The 25,116-nt window shown below is 46.0% G+C and overlaps 1 protein-coding gene across 7 annotated transcripts in view; it reads right to left on the bottom strand.

Annotated features, from left to right (window-relative positions):
• The window catches only part of LOC138480702 (sestrin-1-like), a 240,198-nt gene that overhangs the window by 25,672 nt on the left and 189,410 nt on the right, over positions 1-25,116 (bottom strand). The window contains exon 8 of one of the 7 annotated variants that reach the window (XM_069612399.1): positions 12,641-12,760. The exons of the other annotated variants lie outside the window; for them this stretch is intronic. Within the exon in view, the coding sequence (XP_069468500.1) occupies positions 12,688-12,760 (73 nt within the window). The 3' untranslated portion in view covers positions 12,641-12,687. The remainder of the gene's footprint in view (positions 1-12,640; positions 12,761-25,116) is intronic. 7 annotated transcript variants of the gene reach the window in all.

Here is a 25,116-nt window from a genome sequence, read left to right as displayed (position 1 = left end):
ACATTGGTGGAGACCGCAGCTGTCCAGTTTAGATCGATGCCCCTGTGGGAGCCAGGTGAGCGTAACAGAAAGTTGGATGTAGCCGGGTCCCACAAAGAGAAAGAGAGCGAAAGAAAGAGAAAGAGAGAAAGAGCGAAAGAAAGAGAAAGAGTGAAAGAGTAAAAGGAAGAGAGAGAAAGGAAGAGAGCGAAAGAAAGAGAAAAAGAAAGAGCGAAAGAAAGGGGGAGAGAGAGAGAAAAAGAAAGAGCGAAAGAAAGAGCGAAATAAAGAAAGAGCAAGCGAAAGAAAGAGAGCAAAAGAAAGAAATAGAAAGAAAGAAAAAAGAGAAAGAAAGGGAAAGAGAAAGAAAAAAGAGAAAGAAAGGGAAAGAGAAAGAAAGAGGGAAAGATATTTAGGCAGAGATAACCATCAGAGCACCATGCCTGAATGGCAGTCAGGTATGCGGGAGGAAGAAGAGGAGGTAGAGGGGGGGGGGGGTTTAAAAGGAGAGCAGTGTGTCAACACTGGTGAGGAGAGAAGGTGGAGATCAAGTTGGCCAGAGGGGCAAGAATAGATCCCTGAGGAACGCTGCAGGTAGAGAGTGAGGTAGAGGAGCAGAAAAGCCTAGTTGCACTTGGGAAGGTCAGTTAGAGAGGAAGGAGGTCAGCCAGGCCAGCCAGGCCAGAGCCAAGGGTATCACCGAGACGATTTATGAGGATGGCATGATTGACCATGTCAAAGGCAGAAGAAACATCGAGAAGGATCAAAACAGAGGGAGAGATGGAATCAAGATTTGAAAGAAGGTCTTCACGGGTGTTCAGGAGAGCAGTTTTCATGCCTCTGGAAGCTCTGAAGCCGGACTGGTGGTCACGGAAACAGCCAACAGATTTGGTGTGGTAGGTCAGTTGGTGGATGTCCAACTTCTCCAGGAGTTTGGTCAAGAAAGGGGCGATGGCGATAGGGCAATAGTTAGTCAGTGGAAAGGTTCTGAACAGACCACCTGTTGCTATATAATGGCATGCTTTTCCTCTTTCTGGTGTATCTGGAAATCGGCGCCAGGGTAGAGTAGATACGGAAGCAGATGTTCCGGTTGTACCTGAAGTGCGAGGAACTCCTGCTCGGTCTTACACCATGCACAGAACCACTTCCACTTGAGGTTAGAGACTTATTAGTGGCAGGAGCCCTAGCTGCACACAGGATATCTTTGCATTCCTGTGGAATTGCTAGTTGGCCGAACTCAGCAAAACTAAGAGCCATGCTGTCAACTTTTGGGACTCCGGCTCGTGATGCAAGATTTTTCTGTTGTCTTGAGATATGATGTCCGGAAGATCACAAAGCCTTATTCATCAGCCCAGAGTTGAAGCAGGTTCCAGTACCACGTTTGGCGTGGCCAGCGTTATTAAGATCAGGTTCGCCCATGGGAAGGAGAACGCAATTTCTATTGACCCCTGTTGCGGGGTTCCACTGGCAAATCGTAAGTCCTTTTTGTTGTGCCAGGTGGCGAAAAGGTCTATGGATGGGTCTGGTATTGATTGAAGATGCAATTTACCTGGGGTAATAGCCCTGGTCTCCGGAGTGCCTTAAACTGTGGACGTTGCTCGTTTCTCCATAAATGAGACTGGCAATGACTTGTGCTTAGTCGGTGGCTTGAGTGTTGTAATATGCTATCTGACGTGCAGGGAAACCGAGTTGCTGTCAACCATCATTGACTTGATGAGTGTTCACTCCTGGATGAGATCATCGATGACTAGGTCATTGGCAGGTGTTGTGTACTGGACGACGGGACTGTTAATGAATGTTCCGTCATAGGCAACCTTGACATATGTTTTGTCTTGTGGTGTTTACCCGACAACTTGATTGTCATCAAAGGGGGTTGTGCCTTGAGTGGTTTACACCATGACGGGGCAGCTGTCGCTTGGCTTGCCATTGGTGACTCTGCTGAGGGTTTTCCTATGTGGCATCTCTTCTGATCTCGCTCTTTCTTTAGAAAGAGAGTAGTCTTTTTCCCTGGGAATGGGCATACTCCTGGTTGACTCTGAGGGCTAATTAATTTCCATCATCGAGCAAACAGACAAGGCGCTAATGTCGGTCTTTAAGGGTCTTTGAGCTAAAGCGCTTACAAATGTCACACTGTTCTAACGTGTGGTTGGGGTACAAGCAGTAGATACAGTCGCTATTTAATGGTACAGGTCTTAAATAATGATTTCTTTTTACTCTCCATTCCGACTTAACTGCTGTCCTCAGCTGTGTAGATGTTGAAAACGAATTGCTGTCCTCAGCTCTGTAGTTGTTGGAAACGAAGGAACTCTCTTCTTATTCACAAAATTCAACTTTCTTCCACTGTAATAATCATCTTCTCAGAGGAGAACACTCAAGGACTCCCATCAGTGTGACACGCAGTTAGAGGAAGAGGAGCAGGGTCTAACTACGCAATACCCTATTGGTTGGGACCAAAAGCACCCATAAAGAGGGTGAGAACCTACACAATATAAACATGCTTTGATTTAGGCAATGCAAACATAAGGTAACCGAGGATTCCCAGCCTGACGCCAGGGAATACTCACAGCATGTGAATCTATTTAAGATCCAATGCTGGAAAATGTACACTAGTCTGCGGAAGTCGCCAACCAAAAGGCTCTTTTCCTTTAAGTACTTCCCTCTAACGTACTTAATTTTTATCTCTGCTAAATCCAACAAACTAAACTTATGACAAACTTTAAAAAATGGAGATGAGGCGCGCACTCTGGTTCCCAGTCAGATTTACCTGCTAAAGAAACAGTTAGTCTTCTCCTCGAAACGTTTTCTTGACTATATCAATCACCAGGGAGGCTGTTTTCCTAAACTTATGACATAAAATGTTATTGTATCCGCTTAGATTTAAATGCTGTGCCCCATCTAGTGGTAATCGCAGAGTATTGCATCTTTTTTTTAAAGCTCGAAAGGGACTTCTACATGGTCGTGACCAACACTATCCCTAACATGACGTGTAGTGTACCCAAAATCCCTTGCGCGTCGGGTTCTCATTGATTGTTTTTTCTGGCATGAGGGAGCCTTCTAGTCTGTGTGAGTGAGTACAGAAAAAGTTGTAAAAGTCTATTAATTCTACTCCAAGAGGAGAGGAGAGGAGAGAAAGGGTGGGCGCATATGAATCTAAGCAGCAGATACAATCATCAGAAATCCGATTACGGTGAGTAATGCATGTCTTCTTCTGATGCTTGTGAATCTGCTTAGAATCGCATGCTGTGCATAGACTAGCAAGCAGTACCTAGAGATGGTGGTGGGATGTGTGAAGGAACTGTAGCAAAGAGATGTCTTAGCACCACTTGTCCCACCTGAGAATCAGACCTAGAGTGCATCTGGGCAGCAGTAGTGTTGTGTAAACATGTGTACAGAACTCCAGGTTTCTGCTTTGCAAATGAAATCTAGAGGAATATTTGCAATGAATGATATGGTAGCCCCTGTGCCCAGAGTCAAGTGAGCTCTAGGCATGAAGGGTCGATCTCTCTTGGCAAGAGAGAAACACAGTGTGATGCAGTTTACGATCCACCTGGAAATAGCAGATTTAGATACAGGGTGCCTTTCTCTAACAGCTGGCCCTGAAATGAAAAACTGTTTAGTGGCTTTGTTTTTTCCAGATAGTAAATCACTGCTCTCCTCATATGTAGTGTGTGGCGGCTCCTTTCTGCCACGTAAGTGGGGTTATGGAAGAAGGTGGTCAGTTCGACTGACTGGTTCACATGGAACTTTGAGATAAATTTGGGTGCAAATTGTGGGCTTGTGCACAAAATCACCTTGCCCTTGTGAATCGTAACGAGGGGGTCCAGAACTGAAAGGAAGCCCTCCTCCGAGTGTGCTCTGCCTTTTATCCCTATGCGGAAGAGTAAGGGAAGTCAGGTGTGTGTAGTTATCGGCATTTGCTTGACTCTGTCTGACCCTTGTGTTAGGACATATCAGGTATGCGGTTCTGGCGTTAGTCCGTCTTACTTCAAAACTGGGCACTGGCGGGCTTTCATAAAGAATTATATCCCTCGTATTCCCCAGGGGATTCTTTTCTACCTCCTAGTTCGTCAACTCTCGTCCTACGGGGGGGTTGGTAAACTTTGAAGGGTGAGATTTGTAGGGTTTGTGAAATGAACAGGGGGTGGGGGTTTGTAGGAACGGGTGTGTTTGGGTAAAGCAAAACAGAGTTCTGGAGATAATAAGAGGGACGGATAGAATGACTGGGAGTATTCGGGTAGGCAATCAGAAGCTAGGGATTCAGGGAGATGCGAGTTTCTCACTGCAACAGGATTTGTGTTGGTTTTTTGTAAGGGAGATTCTCCCCCAAGCCCACACACCCCCACTCCTCCTCACCGCCCCCAGCACAACTCTGGGCTCCCCTACCCAGCTGATCCTTCCTCACTCGTCCATCCCCAGGGTTGGGATCTGAGAGCACCAGCCCTTCCCAGGCCACCTTAATAAGGGATTCTTGGGGTCTAACCAGGGGAAAACCCTTAGGTTTCTCACACTGTGCACTCCTCAAACCTTTCTCTGGTCCATTCTGAGGAAGATGAAGGGTGAGGGGGTGGGGGCGAGGAAGATGGGGGGGCTGCACAGAAGTGGGGAATCCCTATGTAAGACCTTAGAAAAAGGCTGGGAAGTCTCAGAATAGCCTCCCTGACCCCCATAAAGAGGGGGCTTCCCTGGAATCCCCGGCGGTCGAAATTGTAGCCGAAATCTTCTCACAGAGCTTGGAAGCATTATTGATGACCTAGAGGATTTCAGCATGTCTGTAGGCGCTGCCGCGGCCGACAACACTACCGCCTCTTTCGGCTTCCCAGTGCCTATGTATGGTATTGCGTTGGTGCTGGAAGTTTGAAGGGAACCGCCCGTTCCAGAAGCGGTTGTATGCCCATTCGCATGCTGTGGTGGTGGCTGCGTGGAGGGTACCGAACTAAGAGGCTCAGTAGGCTCCGCCGAAGACTTTGATGTGCCAATGGGCATTGAGGCCGCTTTCGACGATCCCTTTGAAGAAGCCTTGTGGGTTGTGTGTTTATGGACACGTGGTGTGTGGGTGCCCTTGTCACCGGGGTGTAACCTCCCCATAGCAGTGCTAGCAGCATGCCTGTCGGGGCCGGGGAAGGACACATGGGAGCACGTAGGCTCCTCGGAAAGGTTGATGGCTTTCAAACCAGAGCCATGGCTGATGATGGATTCCTTGTCCAAAGCGGCAGTGCCCGCGGGGGAAAAGACTCTCGGCCTGCATAGCGAAGGCCGCCCACTGCTTAGTCCACCTGTCTCAGCGTTTTAGGCTGAAAGAGTTTACAGGCCTTTACACGAGCGCTTGTTGTGGTTATGAGGAAGACACCCGTTACATTTACAATGGGTGTCTCTCTGGGGAACTTTGCTGTTACAGGACGGGCAGAATTTAAAGGGAGTCCTTTCCATAGCAGAGGTGAGCAGCAGCCAGACCAAGAGGAAAGGAAGAGGGGTGAAAGAAATACATTCTCAAAGAGAAGAGAACAGGGCCCCACGCTCCCTACTGTGAATGCCGAGGCCACGGGGTCAACAGTCACAGATCAGTCGGGGATGGAGGCTTGGGCGAGCAGGAATTCCACAAAACAGCCATCAAGATGATGGTTGAAGAATGACTAAACCACAGTAGGCAGTGGGATTAGATAAGCAATATAAAACTCGCGCGAGGGATTTTGGGTTCACTACACGTCACATTAGGAATAGTGTTACAGTCACGCCCATGTAGACGTCCCTTTCGATCTTCGAAAAAAAGATGCAGTACTCCATGATTACCACTAGATGTTGGACTATATGCACGGCATGTGACTAAGCAGATCCACAAGCATCAGAAGACATGCATTACTTACCGTAATAGCATTCCTGATGATTGTATCTGCTTAGATTCACATGCTGTGCATATGGTCCGACATCCAGTGGTAACTGCGGAGTATTGCATCTTGTCTTTCGGGAACCGAAAGGGGACGTCGGCATAGGCGTGTCTGTAACACTATCCTATCGTGACATGCGTAGTACCCAAAATCCCTCACCTGCCGAGGTCCCCCTGATTGTATTTTTCCTGCCATGAGGGAGCCCAAGGCTATAGTGAGTGAGTACGTAAAGAAAGAAAGTAGTAAGACGTCTATGTTCCTTCCACCCCGAGCGGGGAGGGCGCATGTGAATCTAAGCAGATGCAATCATCAGAAATGCTATTACGGTAAGTAATGCATGTCTTCTGATGCTTGTTAATCTGCTTAGAATCACATGCTGTGCATAGACTAGCGAGCAGTACCCGGAGTTGGAGGTGGGTTGTGAGAAGGAACAGTAGAGAAAAGATGTGTTAGTACTGCTCGTCCCTCCTGAGAATCAGACCTAGAATGAGTGTCTAGGCAATAGTGTTTTGTAAAGGTGCTTACAGAACTCCAGGTTGCCGCTTTGCAAATGGACTCAAGAGGAACATTTGCAATGAATGCTATGGATGCCCCAGTGCCTCGAGTAGAGTGTGCTCTAGGCTTGAAGGGCAGTTCTCTCTTAGCAAGAGTGTAACAGTGTGATGCTTTTGACAATCCACCTTGAGATAGCTGGTTTAGAGACAGGGTCCCCTTCTCTACCAGCTGCCACTGAAACAAAGAATTGTTTAGTCTTCCTTAGTGGTTTAGTTCTTTCCAGGTAAAACATGACTGCCCTGCGCACGTCTAGTGTGTGAAGGCTTCTTTTTTAGCCATGTTAGTAGGGTTCTGGAAGAAAGAGGGTTGTTCGACTGACTGGTTCACATGGAACTTCGAGAAGAATTTAGGCGCGAACCTGGGGTGTGTGCGCAGAACTACCTTATCTTTGTGGACTGTGACAAAGGGGTCTAAAACAGAGAGAGCCTGTAGTTCGCTAACCCTTCTGATAGAAGTGATAGCCACTAAGAAGGCTGTCTTATAAGTCAGGTCTTTCAGACTTGCTTTATGCATAGGCGCAAAGGGAGCTCTAGGTGCTGGGTGAGAGATGGGAGGATAAATCCTCTTAACCCCTTCCATAAAGGCTTTAATCACCAGTATTTTCCACCACAATACCTTTTGTTGTGATGTGGTGTAGGCTGACAGAGCAGCCAGGTCAACCTTTAGGGAATTGAAGACTAACCCAGAGTCCAACAGGTGGGTTAGATACAACACAATGTGTGAGGGTGAGCAATCGATGGTATTGACACCAGATGACAAAACGTTTCCATTTGCTGGCATAGCAATAACGGCATTAGGTTTCCTCGCTTCCCCGATTATGTCCATGCAACTCTGAGGGAGTTGCACGTGTCCAAACTCTAGGATCTCAGGAGCCAGGCTGCCAAGTTCAGAGTCTGTGGGCATGGGTGTAGGGTCTCCCCTTGTCCTGAGACAACATGTTGTACGGGCAGGGCAGCTTGACTGGTGGGGAGAGGGACATTTCCATCAGGTGAGCGAACCAGGGTTGGCGGGCCCACATGGGGGCCACCAGTATCATGGCAACTGGTTCCTGGTTCATCTTGTGCACTATCTTGTTGAGAAGGGAAGTCGGTGGAGAGGGGGAAGCGTAGACAAATTTCCCCGACCAAGTTATCCAGAGACCGTTCCCCTTGGATCGGTTCTGGGGGTACCTGGAGGCGTAATCGTGGCATTGGGCGTTCTCCTGAGTAGCAAACAGGTCGATCTCTGGGAAACCCCTTTCTACGAAGATGTTGGACACAATGTCTTGTGCAGTCGCCATTTGTATTCTTCTGGGCAGAGGAAAATCTCTGCTGAGTACATCTGCCAGAAGATTGAGTTCCCCAGGAACATGTTGGGACAACAAAAACATCTTGTGTTAGAGAGCCCATATCCAAATGTTTTGGGACAGCTTAGATAGCCCTGGAGAGCGAGTGCCCCCCTGTTTGTTCAGGTAAGACATTGCTGTAGTGCTGTCGGTTAGGATCAGCACCGTCTTCCCTTGCAGCTGCATCTGAAAGACTTTCAATGCTTTGAACACCGTTAATAGCTCCAGTAAGTTTATATGATTGGACGCAACTTGAGGGGACCACACTCCGTGTGCTGTCTGCTGAAGAAGGTGAGGGGGGCCCCCCCTGCCCCCACCCCGTGAGAGATGTGACTGTCGTAAGAGTGGCTTCCACTGCAGGAGTGGTGAAGGTCTTCCACTTCAAGAGGTTTTCTCTTGACCATCACTGCAGAGAGAGAACGAGGGCTGGCGAGACAACTACCAGATCTTCCCATTGTCCGATGGCCTGACACCAGTGGCTGTTGAGCCACTCTCACATTGGACGCATGCGCAGCCCCGCGTAGGGAACCAAGTATATACATGACACCATCATCCCGAGCAAACACATGGCTTTGCTTAACGTCACCTCCCGACTGGCTACATATTGAGGAATCTGAGAGAGCATGTTCTGAACCCTCTCGCTGGAGGGAAAGACAGGACCGTCTTCCGTCCGAATTAGCGCTCCCAGAAATTGTTTTACTTGGCTGGGGACTAAGCTGGATTTCTTTTCGTTGATTGAAAAACCCAGAGTGAAGAGGAGATCTACTGTTTTTTGGGTGTTCGAAAAACAAGCGTCAAACAAGTCCCCCGTAATGAGCCAGTCGTCGAGGTAAGGGTAAACTGGGACTGATAGTCTGCGGAGGTGTGCTGCTGCCACTGCCAGGACTTTGGTAAACACCCTTGGCGCCGAGGCGATGCCGAAGTGGAGTACCTTGAATCGGTAGTGTTTGCCCTGTACCATGAACCTTAGGTATTTTCTGTGCGCTGGCAACATTGAAATATGAAAGTATGCATCTTTCATGTCCAATGTTGTCATGAAGTTCCCCTGTTTCAGCAATGGGATCACCTCCTGCAGGGTTACCATGCGAAACTTCTGGGATTTTATAAACTTGTTCGCTGGGCGCAGATCTAGAACAGGACGCATGGTGAGATCCTTTTTTTGGGTACAAGGAAGTACAATGAATAAATAGCCTTGTTTACCTGAAGAATAGGGACGGCTTCTATGGCGTCCTTTACCAGCAGTGCTTCCACCTCTTGGATCAGGATCTCCAGATGGTCCGGTGAAAGGCGCTGTGAGCGCGGCTGTCTGAAATGTGGAGGTCGGGCGAATTCCAAGCAATAACCGTGGGCGGCCGTCTTTAAGACCCACTGGTCGGAAGTTATCCCCTCCCATGCTTTGAGGAAGGATGTTAATCGCCCCTTGACCGGGGAGACATGGGATGGGACCAGGACTTGGTGGTAATTTCTGACCAGAGGCTGTGGCTCCTCTGGGGTTTGGGCCTCTACCTCTGCCGCGTAGTAAATGGGGCTTCCAGATGTTTAATTTGTGTTGAAGTTACCCGTGTCGTAGTTGTTTTGACCAGCACGGGCTTGTCCTTGAAAGGACCGCCGAGAGTTATTACCCCTCTGGGATGAGGGTTTCTGTGTAATTTGGTGCAGAGACCTTATAGTCTCATGCTCCTTCTTGGCTGTCTCCAACGCTTCATCCACTGCTTTCCCGAAGAGGTTAGTCTCCTCAATGGGTTTATTAATGAGGGAGGCCTGAGTCTCAGGTGTAAATCACAATGTACGCAGCCAATGCGTGTCTTTTCAGAAGACTCCCTTGTGCAAGAGACCTGCCTGCTGTTTCTGCAGTGTCCAGGGTGTTCTTCACCACATTCTGGTTAACAAGTCTTCCCTCCGCAACAATGGCGAGAAGCTTTGTCCTGGCGGGTTCAGGAACCTCCTGGAGACCTTCTTGGAGCAAGTTCCATTGGGCATCAGCATAGCTCGCTAATAGCGTAGTATTATTAGCAACCCGAATGGTGTATGCAGCTGCTGATGTGACACGTTTGCCAGGGCATACAACCTTTTAGACTCCTTGTCGGGTGGTGATTCTCCCATGGCAAGGGCTACCCCTGCCCTCTTTCGAGCGGTAGTCACTACCAGTGAGTCTTGGATGGCGTGCCCTTTTATATACAGAGGGTCGGATGGAGAAGGCCGAAATAATTTTTTGACTCTCGGGTTCACAGCCCGTGTCTGGGCAGGTGTGACCAATGAGGGAGCTACCTGTCTCTTAACAGAGTTAAGGAGGGGGGATGGATTGACTCGCCAGAGGTTTTTCCATAATGTCCTCCACAAAATCCTGCTCAGGTACCGCAGCTTGAGTGGCAATTTTGAAGTATTCAGCTGCTTTTTTCAACATGGGAGTTGAAAGCCATTTGGTCATCCACAGGGGAGGCCTGGCGAGTTGGGGTGGACGGGGGAGAGTCTAGACACAAAATATCAGTGTCCTGATCTTGCTGTGTCCAAGGGTCTTGACCTTTCTGCTGGGTTTCCTCCCAGTTGTCCGTCGTATCCTGTTGATCTTCCTCATAATTTGCAAGAAAAGAAGCGGATTCTTCTTCTTTATTATAGATGTCTCTATATGTGTCCATATGGACCACGTCTTCTTGTTGGAAAACAAGAGACTGGATTTCTTAAATTTGGGGGTTAGGTTCTACCCGAGCCCTTTTCGGGTGAGGATGATCAGAAGAACCCATAATCTGCTCCAGCCGATCCATATAACCCTCAAACTTTTCTGTAGTCCATTTTGAGGACCCAAACGGGCCTACGCAAAGAGAAACGACGTTCTCCGCACTGTGGCGTCGTAAGGAACCTCTCAGAGTGTCGGACAGAGGCTCTTGGCCATCTACGTAAGTCTCATCGGAATCGGGGACCAAATCCGCCAAAATCTTTTCCGCGGCTTGGCCCATCACTTTAGGTGGAACCGGAATAAGGCCCACCGCCGCTGCGATTCTTCTGATGCTACTTTGGATAGTCACCAAATCGTCGTGAGACAAAGGCTCTGATGATTTGTCGGCAGTAGAAATACCGTCCGTGGCACCAGGAGGCCTAGCGGTCGGTTTTCCGGGTAGAGGCCTAGCCATAGTTTTCAGGCCTACTGAGGCCTTGGAAATCGTCGAAGCGTTGGGCTCCCAAACTTCGACGCGTGTAGATTTAGGAGTAGCGCCCTTGGTTTGTTTTGATTGCCCAGTCGCAATACGCTGCTGCGGATGCGGGGAAGGCTTTGGATCTGAACGATCCGAGGGAACCGGTGAAGTTTTCGGCAGCCCCAAGGCGCTTTTGCCTTTTTCGAGGAAGGCGCCGAAATTGACGTAGGGGTTGTGTGCTTAGTGCAATGCACTTGTACGCCCCTGTCGCCGGGTGTAGTCCCTGTAGCAAGACCAGCGTCGAGCCTGGAAGGGTCAGGACGGGCGTGGCGGACCTAGAAGTGTCTGCCTCAAGTTCTATAACATCCGCATTGGACGTTTGGTCATCCGAAGTACCCCCGTCACTTTCGGCTGGCGTGGCGGTGGGGGAGGGAGGCTCCACGCGTGACATGCCATACGCGGCCCACCGCTTTACACGGCGCTCCTTACGGGTCTTGGGCTGAAGGAGTTTGCACACTGCTTCTCGTCGTGCTCTAGGGGGAGACAGACGTTACACGTCCTGTGTTCGTCCTTCCAAGGATATCTGACCCTACACTTGGGGCAGAATCTAAAAGCAGTCCTTTCCATAGCAAAAGGGAAGGATGACCAGACCGAAAGGGAAAAGAGGGGAAAGGAGTAAAGACATACTAAACAATATGGCCACCCCGACCCCACTCTCCCTACTGTATAGGTCGGCCAGAGGGCCCGACCACGTGGAAAAATCCAGCCGCTGGATCTTAGGCGCCAAAATCCACAGCCATAGACGATTCCCCCGTATTCTTCGTCGAAGATGTTCTTATGGCGAAGTGACTTAACGGGGAATAAACCGACAATTCAGTAAGATAAAACAATGTCTCTAGTAAGAGCTCTGCTATAGGGCGACCAGTTATCTGGCCTGAAAAAAACAATCTGAGGGACCTCAGCGCGTGAGGGAATTTGGGTACTACAGACGTCACGATAGGGATAGTATTACAGACACGCCTATACCGACGTCCCCTTTCGGTTCCCGAAAGACAAGATGCAATACTCCGCGGTTACAAATGGAAGTCGGACCATATGCACAGCATGTGATTCTAAGCAGATTAACAAGCATCAGAAATAAAATTACAGTGGACAGCCCCTTTTTGCATGCTGCTCCATTTGAAACAGTATGTTACCCTGCAATGTAGGTATGCACTCCTGTTCCTGAACTCTGAGCCTATCACCACATGGCGTGGTTTCTAAAATCAATCTGAATTTCCATGTACTATTTAAACTTATTTTTGCCTGCAAGACCACCATTAAAATAAATAGATGTAGCCCGGACAGGTTCAGCCTCTGCAGAGGTCAAGGATGGAATAATCACAGGGTCTGAACTCCCCTCGCACCCATTCCCACAAAGCTACCGGATTGGGCAGGCCCATGTGCTCCGAATCTCACTTTTTTTGCATCACACCCATGCCTTGAAATTACCCAAGCTTATAGAAGCCAATCAGTATGCAATGCGTCCTATCTCACTTGCATGCACAGATGAGACCAGCCTGGAGTCTCAAATCTCATTCTGTGACTATGTACAGTCATGAAAGTGGGCACAAGTAGAATTAACATTTTTTCAAACCACCTGGCAAACAAAGAAATTAAAAAGAGCCAGGTGATGCAGGAGTGATGTATTATCTGGTGATGGCTTGTGGTCTTAAAATGGCCTTGTTTTCAATTCACGTAATGAACTTTTCTGGTGGCTTTCATTTTACCAGCATCAAGTGCTTGAGCAGTCTTCTGGTTAACGGTGGCTGGCAACTCATTCTGATTCCAGGGCTTTGTCCAGAAGTGGAATCTCTCTGTGGCATTGATTGAGCGGGTCATGAGTGTGGCTGCAGAGAAGTAGGAGATTGAAATATATATGCACAGCAATTTCTGCAAAGTTATTCACTCCTTATGAAACCTAATAACTTCAGTCAGTCATTTAAATGCACAAAAGAAAGCTCATTTTTCTCAGTATCCTATACATCTTGTGTTCCCCTTGCCTATGTGCGCCCCACAGCCTTTTCTGCCTGTTAAGTAATTTGCCTTACATGACACAAATCGCTTTGTAGGCTTAATGTAAATGCTTCCCCGGGATATTTTGCATGGTTTCGCAAGGGAGATTCCTGGATATTAGTATTTAGATGCACACATTTACAAAACAAATGCCAGACACAGTTTATGCCCCCTTTGTAAACACATGAAGTGCTCTTCTGGTGTCTGTGTACTATTTCTTATGCAAGGTCTTGTCGGCCTGCGTTTCAGTGGTTAGAACAATATGTTCTCCTAGTAAACAGCTATTCTAGGACTAGCATCATTATATTTTTTCCTTAGGAGATTACGACTGGCTGCATACAATGGGAAGTCGTTAAAGGCCATGCACTAGTTTCTGGCTCTCAGCTCTGCAAGTAACATTCAATAACAAGACTGGGATATGTTAGCAATGATTTTCTTTTTACTGCGATCCTCCCACAGACTTCTATGGGACACCCTTTCTTTTTACTTTTTAATTAAAATGTTTTGTTTGCTTTTACAAACTTTTCATTTATATTCTCAAACAGTTTTATATAGAGCAATAACAGTAATGAGACTGTTTTTTCGAATCATTTCATGTAATTAAGCCTCTCTTGTGATTTCTATCCAGAATTTAATTACTGTGATGAGCCATTTGTCCTTTCCTTGTAACAAATGTGCCCATCTCTCTTCTGTCGTCATTGTTTTCTGTGAAATTTAAAAAAAAGTCTCTATACAATTCTCTTTTCTCTTTCAATGCTGGGCAAATCATAATCAGGTGAAACAAAGTTTCTCTTCTTTTTTTTCACAAAATCAACACACAGGTGATATATTAGCTTGTTTGTCGATCATTGCCAAGTAATCTCGTGTTGGTAAAATGTTGAATCGGAATCGCAGAAAGATCACAGATCTTCGTGTCTGGAAATCGTTTTAGGTATTCGGGTAATTCATTCATTGATCTTACTTCATTTCCACCTTTGAGATTTCGTTTATAGCCTGTTTGAAGCTCTATCGTTTTCATCCAATCATTAGTTTTTACTTTTCGCTTTGCATGTTGTGGTCTTTTTGTTAGCATTTCGGCTGTGATTTCTTCTAACTGCATTTTCTTTTTTATTTCTGCAGTCCATTTTGAAAATGCTGAAACTTGCATGGCTTGTTCTTTTTCTTTTAATATTTCTAATGATGGAATCTGATCTTCCAATATTATTTTTCTATACAAATCCATTTGCTTCCATAGCACTATGGATTGTAGACCTAATTTGAATCTAATTCTAACTATAGGAAATTATTTAGGAAGCGCTAGCGTCTTTCGCCAATATATTCCTTCTAAATAAGACCATTTGATTTCTTCCTGGTTAATTAGGGTTTCACTTGCATAGGTTAATATCGGTATTACCTTTTGTTTATATAGCAAGGTTGTTGGTTTGGCCAAATAGGTTGCATATTTCAAATGAAAAAAATTGCCCTTGCCTTGCCATAGATCTGGCTTTTCCTTCTATGGGCCTGATCACGACTTTGGCGGTAACCCTTTAATCCAGCAGTAGCGCTATTACCGCGGGATTTAAGGGTCCACCAAATCAGGACTTCGGCGCATTTCGCCCCAGCTCTGAGCTGGGGGGAAATCTGCCGAAAATTCACGCTATTACCGCCGGCGGGAAATCTGCCGGCGGTAAGAGCGTGAAAATTCCCCATTGAGCCCAATGTGGAATGGGGCATTCCCGAATGGGCTCAAAAGGGATTAACATTACCGCCAAAGTCGTGATCAGGCCCTAAATATTCATTCCATTCGTTCTCATTCTTCGAAGGGTTGGTCAAAGCACCCAAGTATTTTATTGTCTTTGTTGTATTAATTACTTGACTTTCTAACATAAGATTTCTGGATTGTTGTATTTTTGTCTTCTGGATTGACAATTTCATCACTTTTGTTTTGTCAATATTGATTTGTAAATCATTTTCCACCATATATTCTTGTGCTTTGTCCGGAGTTTGCTGTAATCCTTTCACAGTTTTATCAAGAATAATGATATCATCTGCGTATATTAATGTTTGAATTGGTTCACTATTGATTTTAGGTGGATTTGCTTTGGTATTTTGTATTTTTTCTCCAAAGTCATTGGTGTATAGGTTATATAAACCTGCTGCTAGGGGGCATCCTTGCTTCAACCCATTCCAAGTGGGGATGGATTCGGCGACTATACCATCAGATGTTAATCGAACTCGCACAGATGTATTTGCATACAGTTTTTTTATTGGGTTTATTATGCTGGAAGGACAACCCCATGAATTTAATCCAAAGTTTGTTCCCGTTTACGGAATCAAACACCATCTTTAGGTCTATGAAAAGTGCATAGATTTGTTGATTTCTGGTAAATGCTTCTGTTTTTAGGATGTTCAATAACAAAAAGATTTACGTTAGTTCCAATCTTAGTTACAAAGCCCGTTTGCCTTTTTGCTTGTTTTCTGTTGGTCGCTGCCTTTTTGCTTGTTTTCTGTTGGTCGCTGCCCAGTTGTTACGTTTTTTTTGTAGATAACCTGCAAAAAGCTTTCCCAAAGGATCTAGAAGGGCTATTGGTCTATAATTGCCTGGGTTTTTTCTATCACCTGCTTTAAAGATCGGAATCAAGATGGCAGTTGTCCATGTATGAGGTCTCACCTTTGTTTTCTCCATAATTTGGAATAGATGAAGTAAACATTTGGCCCCTATTTCTGGTGCTGCCTTGAGCATTGTATTTGAAAGGCCATCAGGTCCTGGGGCTCTAGATGAATTTAGAGCCTTGATGGTATTTATGACATCTAGTTCATCCCAGTTAAGGTACCACAGTGAATCATCATTTCCAATCTCTTTGGTCAACTTCCGGTCTTTATTCATAGAGTTCTGTATAGTGCTTGACCCATAAGTTGGACTCTACATCTTGGATCATTGTTTGTTGTTTTGATCCATTATTCATCATTGACCAAAGATATCTCGTATTTTTTATTTGGAGTGCAGTAAGACTTGCTTCCGCATCTTTTTGTTTCATCATTGCCTTATTCATTTTTATGAAATTGCAATATTTTTGTTTTTCTTTTCTGATTTGATTTTTATAAATCAGGTTATTTCCTTTTTTCCAATAGTCGCAATTTTTTTTGATGTTGCTGTTTTGCTTGTTTAATTTCGATATTGTATTGATGTTTATGTGTATGGTTTGATGTATACTTGTGGTTTGAATTGGCCTTTTTGTATTTTTCCAAGTATCCAGCCATAATTCAATTTTGCTTGATCTTTAAGAACCATAGTTTCCAGTGAAGTATTTCTGATACTTGGTGTTGTTGGATTCGAAGTTTGTTCAACCCGTTTGTGACTTCAAGTGCTGGTAAATCTATGCGATCAGGTTTGTTTCTCTTTGCAATCCAAGTGATAGATATTTGGTGATGATTGCTTGCAGTGTGCGGTAAGTTGTTGTTCGCAGTTATTCATTTTTGTAAACTCACTGATGTGAATATATAGTCAATGATTGAGGTGGAATTTTCATGTGTCCAAGTTGAACAAGGTAGGCCCTTATCATTCATAGGCTGTTCGCATAAGGTGATATTGCGAATTCCCATTTCTTTCGTCCATTTTCTTGCACGATTTGTCATTTCTTGTGTGGTACATTTGTCCCCTCTTTTATTAAATAGATGTATATTGAGGTCTCCTAGAATGATGAATTTGTTATTGGTATTCGACAGAGTGATGTGGTCAATGTCATTGCATACTGATTCAATTAGTTTGTTGTCATTAATAGCTGTCAGATTCCAGTAGATGTTAAACACTGACATACACCCGGATTTCCTGGACTGGGGCACGTTGTTCTCATTATCACCATCCAGGTTGATAGTGATGTATTGGGCCCACGGATGTATATTTTTTCTAGCTACTATTGACCATGATGGAATGTTTTTCATTAAAATCATCATACCTGATGCAGGCCGACCTTGAATCGAAGTTATTGCAGGATTCATCCAAGTAATATAACATTCGCAGAAGACCTCTTTAGTCAACCATGTTTCTTGCAGACAGATTATTTCTGATTCTGCAAGGGTTGGTGAAGAATCTTTGAATAGGCGAGTATGTCCTCTTGTATTCCATGATGTTAGAGATATTTTGTTTAGCCGATTTTCATTCTTTTTTGGTTGTTATAAGTATGTTTTCTTCTTCTCTTGACTTTGGTATACTCTTCTGAATTCTTTTTAATTTGTTTTGATTCTTGGCTTTTTGGAGGCAAGTAAAGCCCTCTGCCTTACCTTACCTTTTTGCTCATTCTATGGGGAAACCGATCAGTCCCCAAGACCATCCCTACTGAGAGACTTTGGGCCTCATTACACTGTTGCTGGTTCGGAAAAAGGGTGCCAGTAAGCTCACCGGCACCGTGGTTTCCAGACCGGCAAACCACAAGTCTGCCTGCCGAAGCCGCTGTGCCCGACAGGTCCGACCCTACCCTGGTAAAAATAGCCACTGCCTGGTCAGTAACAGTCCTCATAGGAATGGCATCAGGATACCTGGTAGCATGGTCTCCACAACCAATATAAACAATTGCCTGAATTTCAATCCCTATCCTCTCAAAAGGAACTCCCACCACGTTCTTGGCTCCACTCTTGCCAGAAGTCAGACAAGTGCGACAGCTTCTACAGAATTTATCTACATCGGACACCATCGTGGGCCAGTAGAAATCTAGTGAAATCCTTTCCTTGGTCTTCTCAAAGCTTAAGTGACCAGCCAAAGGAATCTCATGGGCTAACTGTAGAAACTGAGGTCTCGCCTCCTGGGGCACTACAAGTCTTCTGAGTCTCTGGGGATAGACTCAATAGGTTCACTGTAGAGGAGGCCATCCTCCCAGTACAACCTGTGCTTCCCTGGCTCTTGCCCGTCCAGCTGGGAAGCTGCCTGTTGGCGAGGTCCTTCAAGAGTAGGACACTCTTTGACCTCTGCTGACGTCTGTCCTAGAGGGCCCACTTTCTGCAAGCAAAGTCTGCAGCTCAGGGTGGTCTTTAGGATCCAGATCTGCAACAGGGTGAAGAGCTTCTTCCAGCTCTGTTTCACCAGTAGCCGATTCACCATTTTCAGGTTGATCTTCCCACTCAGCCTCAGCTGGTGGAGGGGGTCACAGGTTTGAACTTGGACTGTTCTCTGTCTAGACTTCGACTTCTGTCTTTCAAGCTCACCCACATCCATTACAGCATCAGTTGCAACCGGGGGTAGCCTAGACAAAAGCCAAGGAATCAACTGATTCCCTTTGGGACCCTGAATAGCATGATTGTATTCAAAAGCACCCAACCAATCCAAAATATCAAGCTTAGCATCACGCATACTCACTGCTTCTTTGGGCAGGCAAGGTCTCTTAGGACTGGAAGACCTAGAGAACTCTGGGAGGGAAACATTTTCAAGAGACAATCTTTTCATTTCAAGAGCATGTTGCATTTCCAATTCCCCCCGAGTTTGATGTCCTGATGTGTGGCTTCATTTTGAGCTTGCAGCCTTTTAAATTCCAATTCAAGTCTCATTTTCTCAAGAGACACATATTCTGGACTCAGTGATGGACCTTATGGGGTCCCAGTGGACATAGGTCGAGGCAGAGGGCCTGCTGAGGCAAAGAGGGGCTCCTATCCTGGGACTCCTCTTCCCCCTTCTAAGACATTAGAGTTAGACTCATTATCATCCTCATTATAAATTTCCATGGTTAGTAGGTGTGACACGCCTACTATCCAAACTTTGATGATTCAACAACTTTGTAATCAATTCATGTTTCTTTCCTTTAACAGGGAGATTCCTGATCTTACACATTTCTTTGTTGATCTACTGTTAAAATGATCAGGGCTTCCTAACTGAAGTTATCCATATTTGGCATGTTACAATTGCTGTTCTAGTGGAGCTTAGAAGGTTTTTAGTTGAACAAAAGTAAAGCAAATACTCAGTGTAACAACTGTACAATAGATCCTCACTGCCTGCCACCAGTGTTAGGCAAGACTGTATGTAGTACCCTGTGGGTGACTACACCAACCTTGTCCTCCTGGTAACAGGTAACCCAAACTGTGTTGAACAGAGTTATACCAAAGGTTGGGTTACCCATTACCAGGAAGACAAGGTTGGTGTGTCTCCCACTGGGTACTACATACAATCTTGCCTAACATGGTGTACGCTGAAAGCGCAGTTAAGTGGACCTTTAGGGAATTGAAAACGAGACCTGAAACTAACATGTGGGTTAGGTACAGGACAATATGTCTTGGTGTGGGGGGCATGGCTTGGCAGCCAATGGAGTAGGTCAGCCTCTGACTGCTCACGCGGGATCCTAAAAGATCCGATGTAAATGCAAATTCAGAGAAAAACATAGCCAGAAAATAAACAGAGGTGTGGTTGAACCCTCCAGGGGTGCATGACTGCAAGGAGGAGAGCAGAGGTTTGTTTGTGGCTGAGGAATAGAGTGAGCTGGGAAAGCTGCTGACGGAGCCTGGAAACAACGTGGCGCCTATATAACAAAGGAAGCATTGGACCGGGCTCAGTGTTCGGAGATCGAGGAGGCGGATGATCTCAGCTGGAAGAGGAAAGCGTTGACCAGAAATGGAGCAGCAGCTGTGATAATCGAGTGGAGTGCTGGAGAGGGGGAACGTAGTAGATCCGGCTTGGCTGGTGGATGTGCCGGTGCGGAGTGTGGGACAACAAGGGCCCATCCAGAGAGAAGCGGATGCTGCAGTGAGCATCAAGCAAGTGCTGCTTGCCCCCCCGCCCCTAAAGAGACTGATTTCCCTCCCAAGCAGTGGGGGGGAGGGGGGACAGGGGGGGGGGGCGAGTTGGTTGCACGCCGGATCACCCGCCCGACACAGGGAGAGCTGCAGCGGGAACGTTGAATGCAAGAAGTAAAGACAAGTAGGCTTCGAAGTATGCTACTTTGTCCTGCTGTAAGAGCCGATCACATTGAAAGGAAGGAGCAGCCCGGGGAGGCGAGCTGAGGAGCTTGGCCCACGCAGGGACATTGAGGGATACGCTCATGTCGCTTACGATTACTGTAAGACACAGGGAAGATGCAAGGTCTTCGATGCTCATTGCCGTTGACGGCAATGGGCACAAACAGGAAGGAGCATCTTGGAGAAATGCGCAGAAGTACCCGGGGCGTGGGGTGAGACGGAGGAAGCACTTGCACTGCACCGTGACATTGTAGAAAGTGCAGAAAGTCTGAAGGGTCTTCAAGGACACTGCATAGTCCCACTATGCGTACTAAACACGTGAGAAAGGAGGGGCAGGTTGGCGAGGAGTGAAGAGGAACCCGGGCTGCGCAGTAATATGCCGATGCCCTCCCATTGCAAAAAGTAAGTGGTTGGTAGACAATGGGACAGCCAGCTGGATGTAACAAAGGAGAGGGCCACAAGAACCTGGTTCGCATGGTGTACTTACACACTAGACCACTAATAAAGCAAGCTTGCAGCCCAGAAAAGACAGAAGGGCTTTGCCTGACAATTAAAACTGAAGTGCTGAACACAGTTTCTTGGTCTGTGAGGTGTAATTGATCTAGCGGCCATTGCCAGACTGGCCCTGGAGCAGCCAAGGACAGCGGCCGCAGAATCACTGGCAGAGATGACTTCATAAGGGGCACATAGAGGACCCGGCCTCAGCGGTGACAAGGAAAACACGAGCACTGGCGTATTAGGCCTGCAGCACCCACGGGCCATAGTAAGCTGCTTGCACAGAGCGGCTATCACAACATAATAACACGCTAAGCACATTCGCTAGCATATTGGACTGGGATTTGCAAGTATGGCCCTGCGGTCAGGCACCCAGAGGGCATAGCTCTTGTGTACAAAGTGCTAAGAAGGCAAGGATTACAAAGGAGGAGACCGCCCAGAAGGATAGCGGCGCTACGGTCCCACGTTACATTGCCTAACACGAAGGTGAAGAGCCCTAGATATCACACGGTCAGACATACACGGAAGCGCTATTCACCCAGATAGATTCCGGTGCCATCTAGACAAGAGGCAGTTTGCCTGAATACCACCCAAGTTAACCAAAACCAAAGCAAACCAACCAACATTGGATGGTTTTGCAAGAACCAAAAGCAGCAGGCATCCAGAGGAAGCATGGAACCGGTAGAAGAGAAGGAAGTGAGTGCTATGCAGTTTCACAACCAAGTCATGCTAGCTATAGCAGACTTGAAGACCTCACTGGGGTCACAGATAGAAGTGGTGCAACTAGATTTGGGGTTGCTGCGCCAGTACGTTAGAGGCTTAGCAGAGCGCACCACTATGCTAGAGACGTAAGTGTAAGAGAATTCAGGCACGCTCCGGAACACAGGTGCGGAGGTACATTTTCTGCAGCAAAAGGTCGGCGTCTTGGAGGATAGAGCGGAGGAGGCCAAAGGACGGGCACGGAGAAACAACATTTGCATCGTAGGCCTGCCCGAAGGAGAAGGCTGCTTAGACCCAACAGCGTATATTGAGAACATGTTACTCCAGGAAACCGGACCCGGGGACCTCACACAGGGCTTTATTATTATTATTTTTTTATTTGTCTATGGTTTATACAAAACTTTTACGAAATCAACACATGCTCAAACAAGAAAAGAAAAAAGAAGACCAAAAAAGAACAAGGAATGAAGACAAAAAATAATTAAAAGACGAAAGATAGCACAAACATTAAAACCAGAGAGCGTCGAGCCCATCCCCAAATTCTCAAAGAATAAAAGGAAGGGCTTCAGTCTGAATAAGAAGAAAAAGAAAGACAAAAACGTTAACATTGCCCATACAAAGCTTATGGCCACATTCCATTTCTTTCCGAAACATTGAACAGGAGACGGACTGGATGTCACTCAAGAAGTTTCCATTTTTTGTTATTTGAAATCCTGCTTAAATAATAACCCTTCTACAAGTATTACCTATGATCAGGTAATAAGATTATAATTTTCTAAAACTTGCACCACAGTTGACATTAATGCTACTTCATGACTCGAGGTTATCCTGTCCCAGAAATGATCTGCGATAATCCCTTCCTCTTTAATAACAAATCGCCTAAAGAGAGCCAATCGCACTTTCCATGTTCCCTCACATTCCATTAGGAGATGTATTAGTGATTGACTTGGTGGTTTAGCGCCGATTTTGCAAAGCTTAATTGCTTTGCTCTCTTGGTTCCAATTGGTTAGCACTTCCCCAGTATGGCTTATGGCATAGGTACCTACCTAGTCAGCCATATTTGAGCATTGCCTCTGAGTCATTGATTGCCCGCACATGTACTTACCTAGCTGGTCATATTCGAGCAATTGCCTTTGAGTCATTGGCTGCCTGCACACGTACCAGTCACTAATGTGGTATTCTAGATAGGCCACCACTATACAATTATCTATCTACCAGCCATTTACACAATTCTACTGAGGACTATCCTACACCTACTTATCATGCCAGATGTTAACGTACCTAACTCCTTGCCACCATTGACGTCTGTAGCACACCTGAACGATAACTCTCCTGACCAATATTTACGCCCGAGTTATGAACCCCTTGAGACAGTTACCGCGATATCTCACCCATGTGGTACACCTAGCAGAAACCTCAGACTCCGTGATAGACTATCTAAACTGCATGAACCCCTCCGCAGATCTCTGCCTTCTACCAACATTAAAACAAACCTCAAGCAGGTCTGTAAACCTCGCCATACTAGACAACCTTCACAACTTCATTCATATACTTGCCCAACTCAGAACAACAAGTCAAAAACACCCAATATGTCCACTATTCTACCCCTTCAAGTCACAAAGGTCACCAAGACCCCAACTATTGTTGGAGCACTCCTTAACGTGAGATTGCTTGTCGCCCATGCCCTAGACATTGCCAACATAATTACAGAAGGCAACCTTGACTTTCTCGCTATCACAGAGACCTGGCTACACAATGCAGCAGGACCTTCACTCATGCTAGCTATCCCCGATGGCTACACGATAGTTAGACACGACCGAGAAGGTGCTAGAGGTGGCGGCATCACCATAATCTCTAAAACAAGCCTTTCACTCAGATTAGCACCCACCCAATCGATTCAATCTTGTGAGACCCTATCTGCCAAACTCCAACTAAATAATAATAATCAAACACTTATCATTCACCTCTTATACAGACCCCCTGGCCCTCTAGGCACCTTTGATGAGGATCTCCATAACCTACTCACAAATAACCTCAAACCTTGTTCTCAATCAATCCTTCTTGGGGACTTTAATTTAGGTCTCCATGACACCACAGATACCAATGCCACATTGGTAGCCAACACTATTCACGCACTTGGCCTGACTCAAAGAGTTGATAAGCCTACGCACCTGAAGGGAAGAACATTAGACTGGATAGCTGACTGCAACTGTACAGCCACTATCTCATCTATAATGCCCCTACCTTGGACAGACCATTCCCTGGTGTCCTTTAACCTAGCTACCGCCAGACCTAACCCAACGGCCCTTCCACTAGCGCCACCTTGCTTAACCAGAAATAAAAAATGTATCACTGTAGAGAAAGTGATCCCAGCGATATTACCGACCCTTAACGCTCTATCAGCTAATCTAAACCCTAGTATCCTAGTGCAAGAATTTAATACCATCATGCTCACTACCCTTGATAAAGTGGCTCCTCTCATACTTAGACCAAGTAAACCAAAAGCTCATCTAAATAAATGGTTTACTCCACAGCTAAGAGATTTACGCATTCTGAAAAGAAAGAATGAAACCACCTGGAGGCTCTGCCCATCAGTCAATAACAAAGCTAAATTATCCACTCTCTCCTCACTTTACAAAAAAGAAGTTTGCCAGGCAAAACGTAACTCATATGATGACCGTATAGCTAAATCTAACTCTAGCATGAAAGAGCTTTTTGCCATTCTAAAGGAACTCGAGTCTCCCATCGCTATTCAGGACACCTGTACCAAGGACAAACCTTGGTGCACGGATATCCAGAAAGCCTTAGCAAATAAAATTATCACTCTCCAAAATAAAATCCAGCAAAAAAAAAAAAAGAAGTACTCAAAATTCAGGATTCGACTAAAATGCCTCACACCAATATCCTACTGGCGCACAGTAATACCTTCCACTTCTCCAAAATGACCGCCTTGGAAGTAGAAAAAGTTATCCTGTCGCTTAAACCACCAAATTGTAAAGGTGACATTTGCCCAGCACAGTTAATAAAAGATGCTGCCAGAGAATTATCTCCCTTTATCGCAAAATTGATCAACGCCTCCTTTGCCTCAGGCACTATCCCTGCCAACCTTAAACAGTCCTGGGTACTCCCCCTCCTTAAAACGCAGACACTAGATCCCCTCATCCCTACTAATTACCGCCCTATTACTACGGTACTGTTTCTTCTTAAGATTCTGGACAAAGCCGCATATAACCAAATTCAAAAGCACCTAGAACTACATAACCTATTAGGAGAAAGACAATCGGGCTTCCGTCCCCTGCACGGAACTGAAACTGCCCTCATTGACTTGAAGTCTCAAATTGATGAGCTGAGAGACAAAGGGAGAACAGTACTCTTACTAGTCCTGGACCTCTCAGCTGCCTTTGATTTGGTGGATCACAAAGTCCTCTGTAGTCACCTGGACTCCGCCGCCCATTTCTCTTCGGAAGCCATTAGATGGATCAAGTCATTCCTGAGCGAGAGAACGATGAGTCTTCTCCCCTTCGGCAGCGGCAGATCTCACCCCTATCTCATGTGGTGTTCCCCAGGGCTCTTGTGTATCCCCAACCCTATACAATATCTTCACCAAGCCCTTGTTTGATGATCTGGACCATCTTGGTATCACCTACACTAATTATGCAGATGATACACAGATCCTCCTCCCGCTTTCTGGGGATCATGCCAAAGACACGGAATTGGTGAACAAAGTATACCTTATCATCCAGGCATGGATGGCCACTCATGGCCTTTGCCTTAACGATGATAAGACAGAGTTGATTATCCTGGGTACCCAAGCCAATATCAAAAAACTAGGTCAGGAATTCTCCTCTTTCAACATAGATAGGATCATCATCCAAGTATCCAAGGATGTAAAAACCTTGGGATTCTATCTTGATTCTACCCTATCACTTGATAAACAGCTCAAATCCCTTGCATCCTCTACGGCCTACACGTGCAAACTGATAAGAGCCGGTAAACCATTCCTTTCCAATAAGAGCTGCCTAATCCTGGCTAGAGCCTTAATTCTCTCCAGAATTGATTA

Source organism: Ambystoma mexicanum, chromosome 5p, assembly GCF_040938575.1.
Source record: "Ambystoma mexicanum isolate Mex_15411 chromosome 5p, UKY_AmexF1_1, whole genome shotgun sequence".
NCBI classification, from domain to species: Eukaryota; Metazoa; Chordata; class Amphibia; order Caudata; family Ambystomatidae; genus Ambystoma; species Ambystoma mexicanum.
This window is presented reverse-complemented; position numbering and strand designations above follow the sequence as displayed.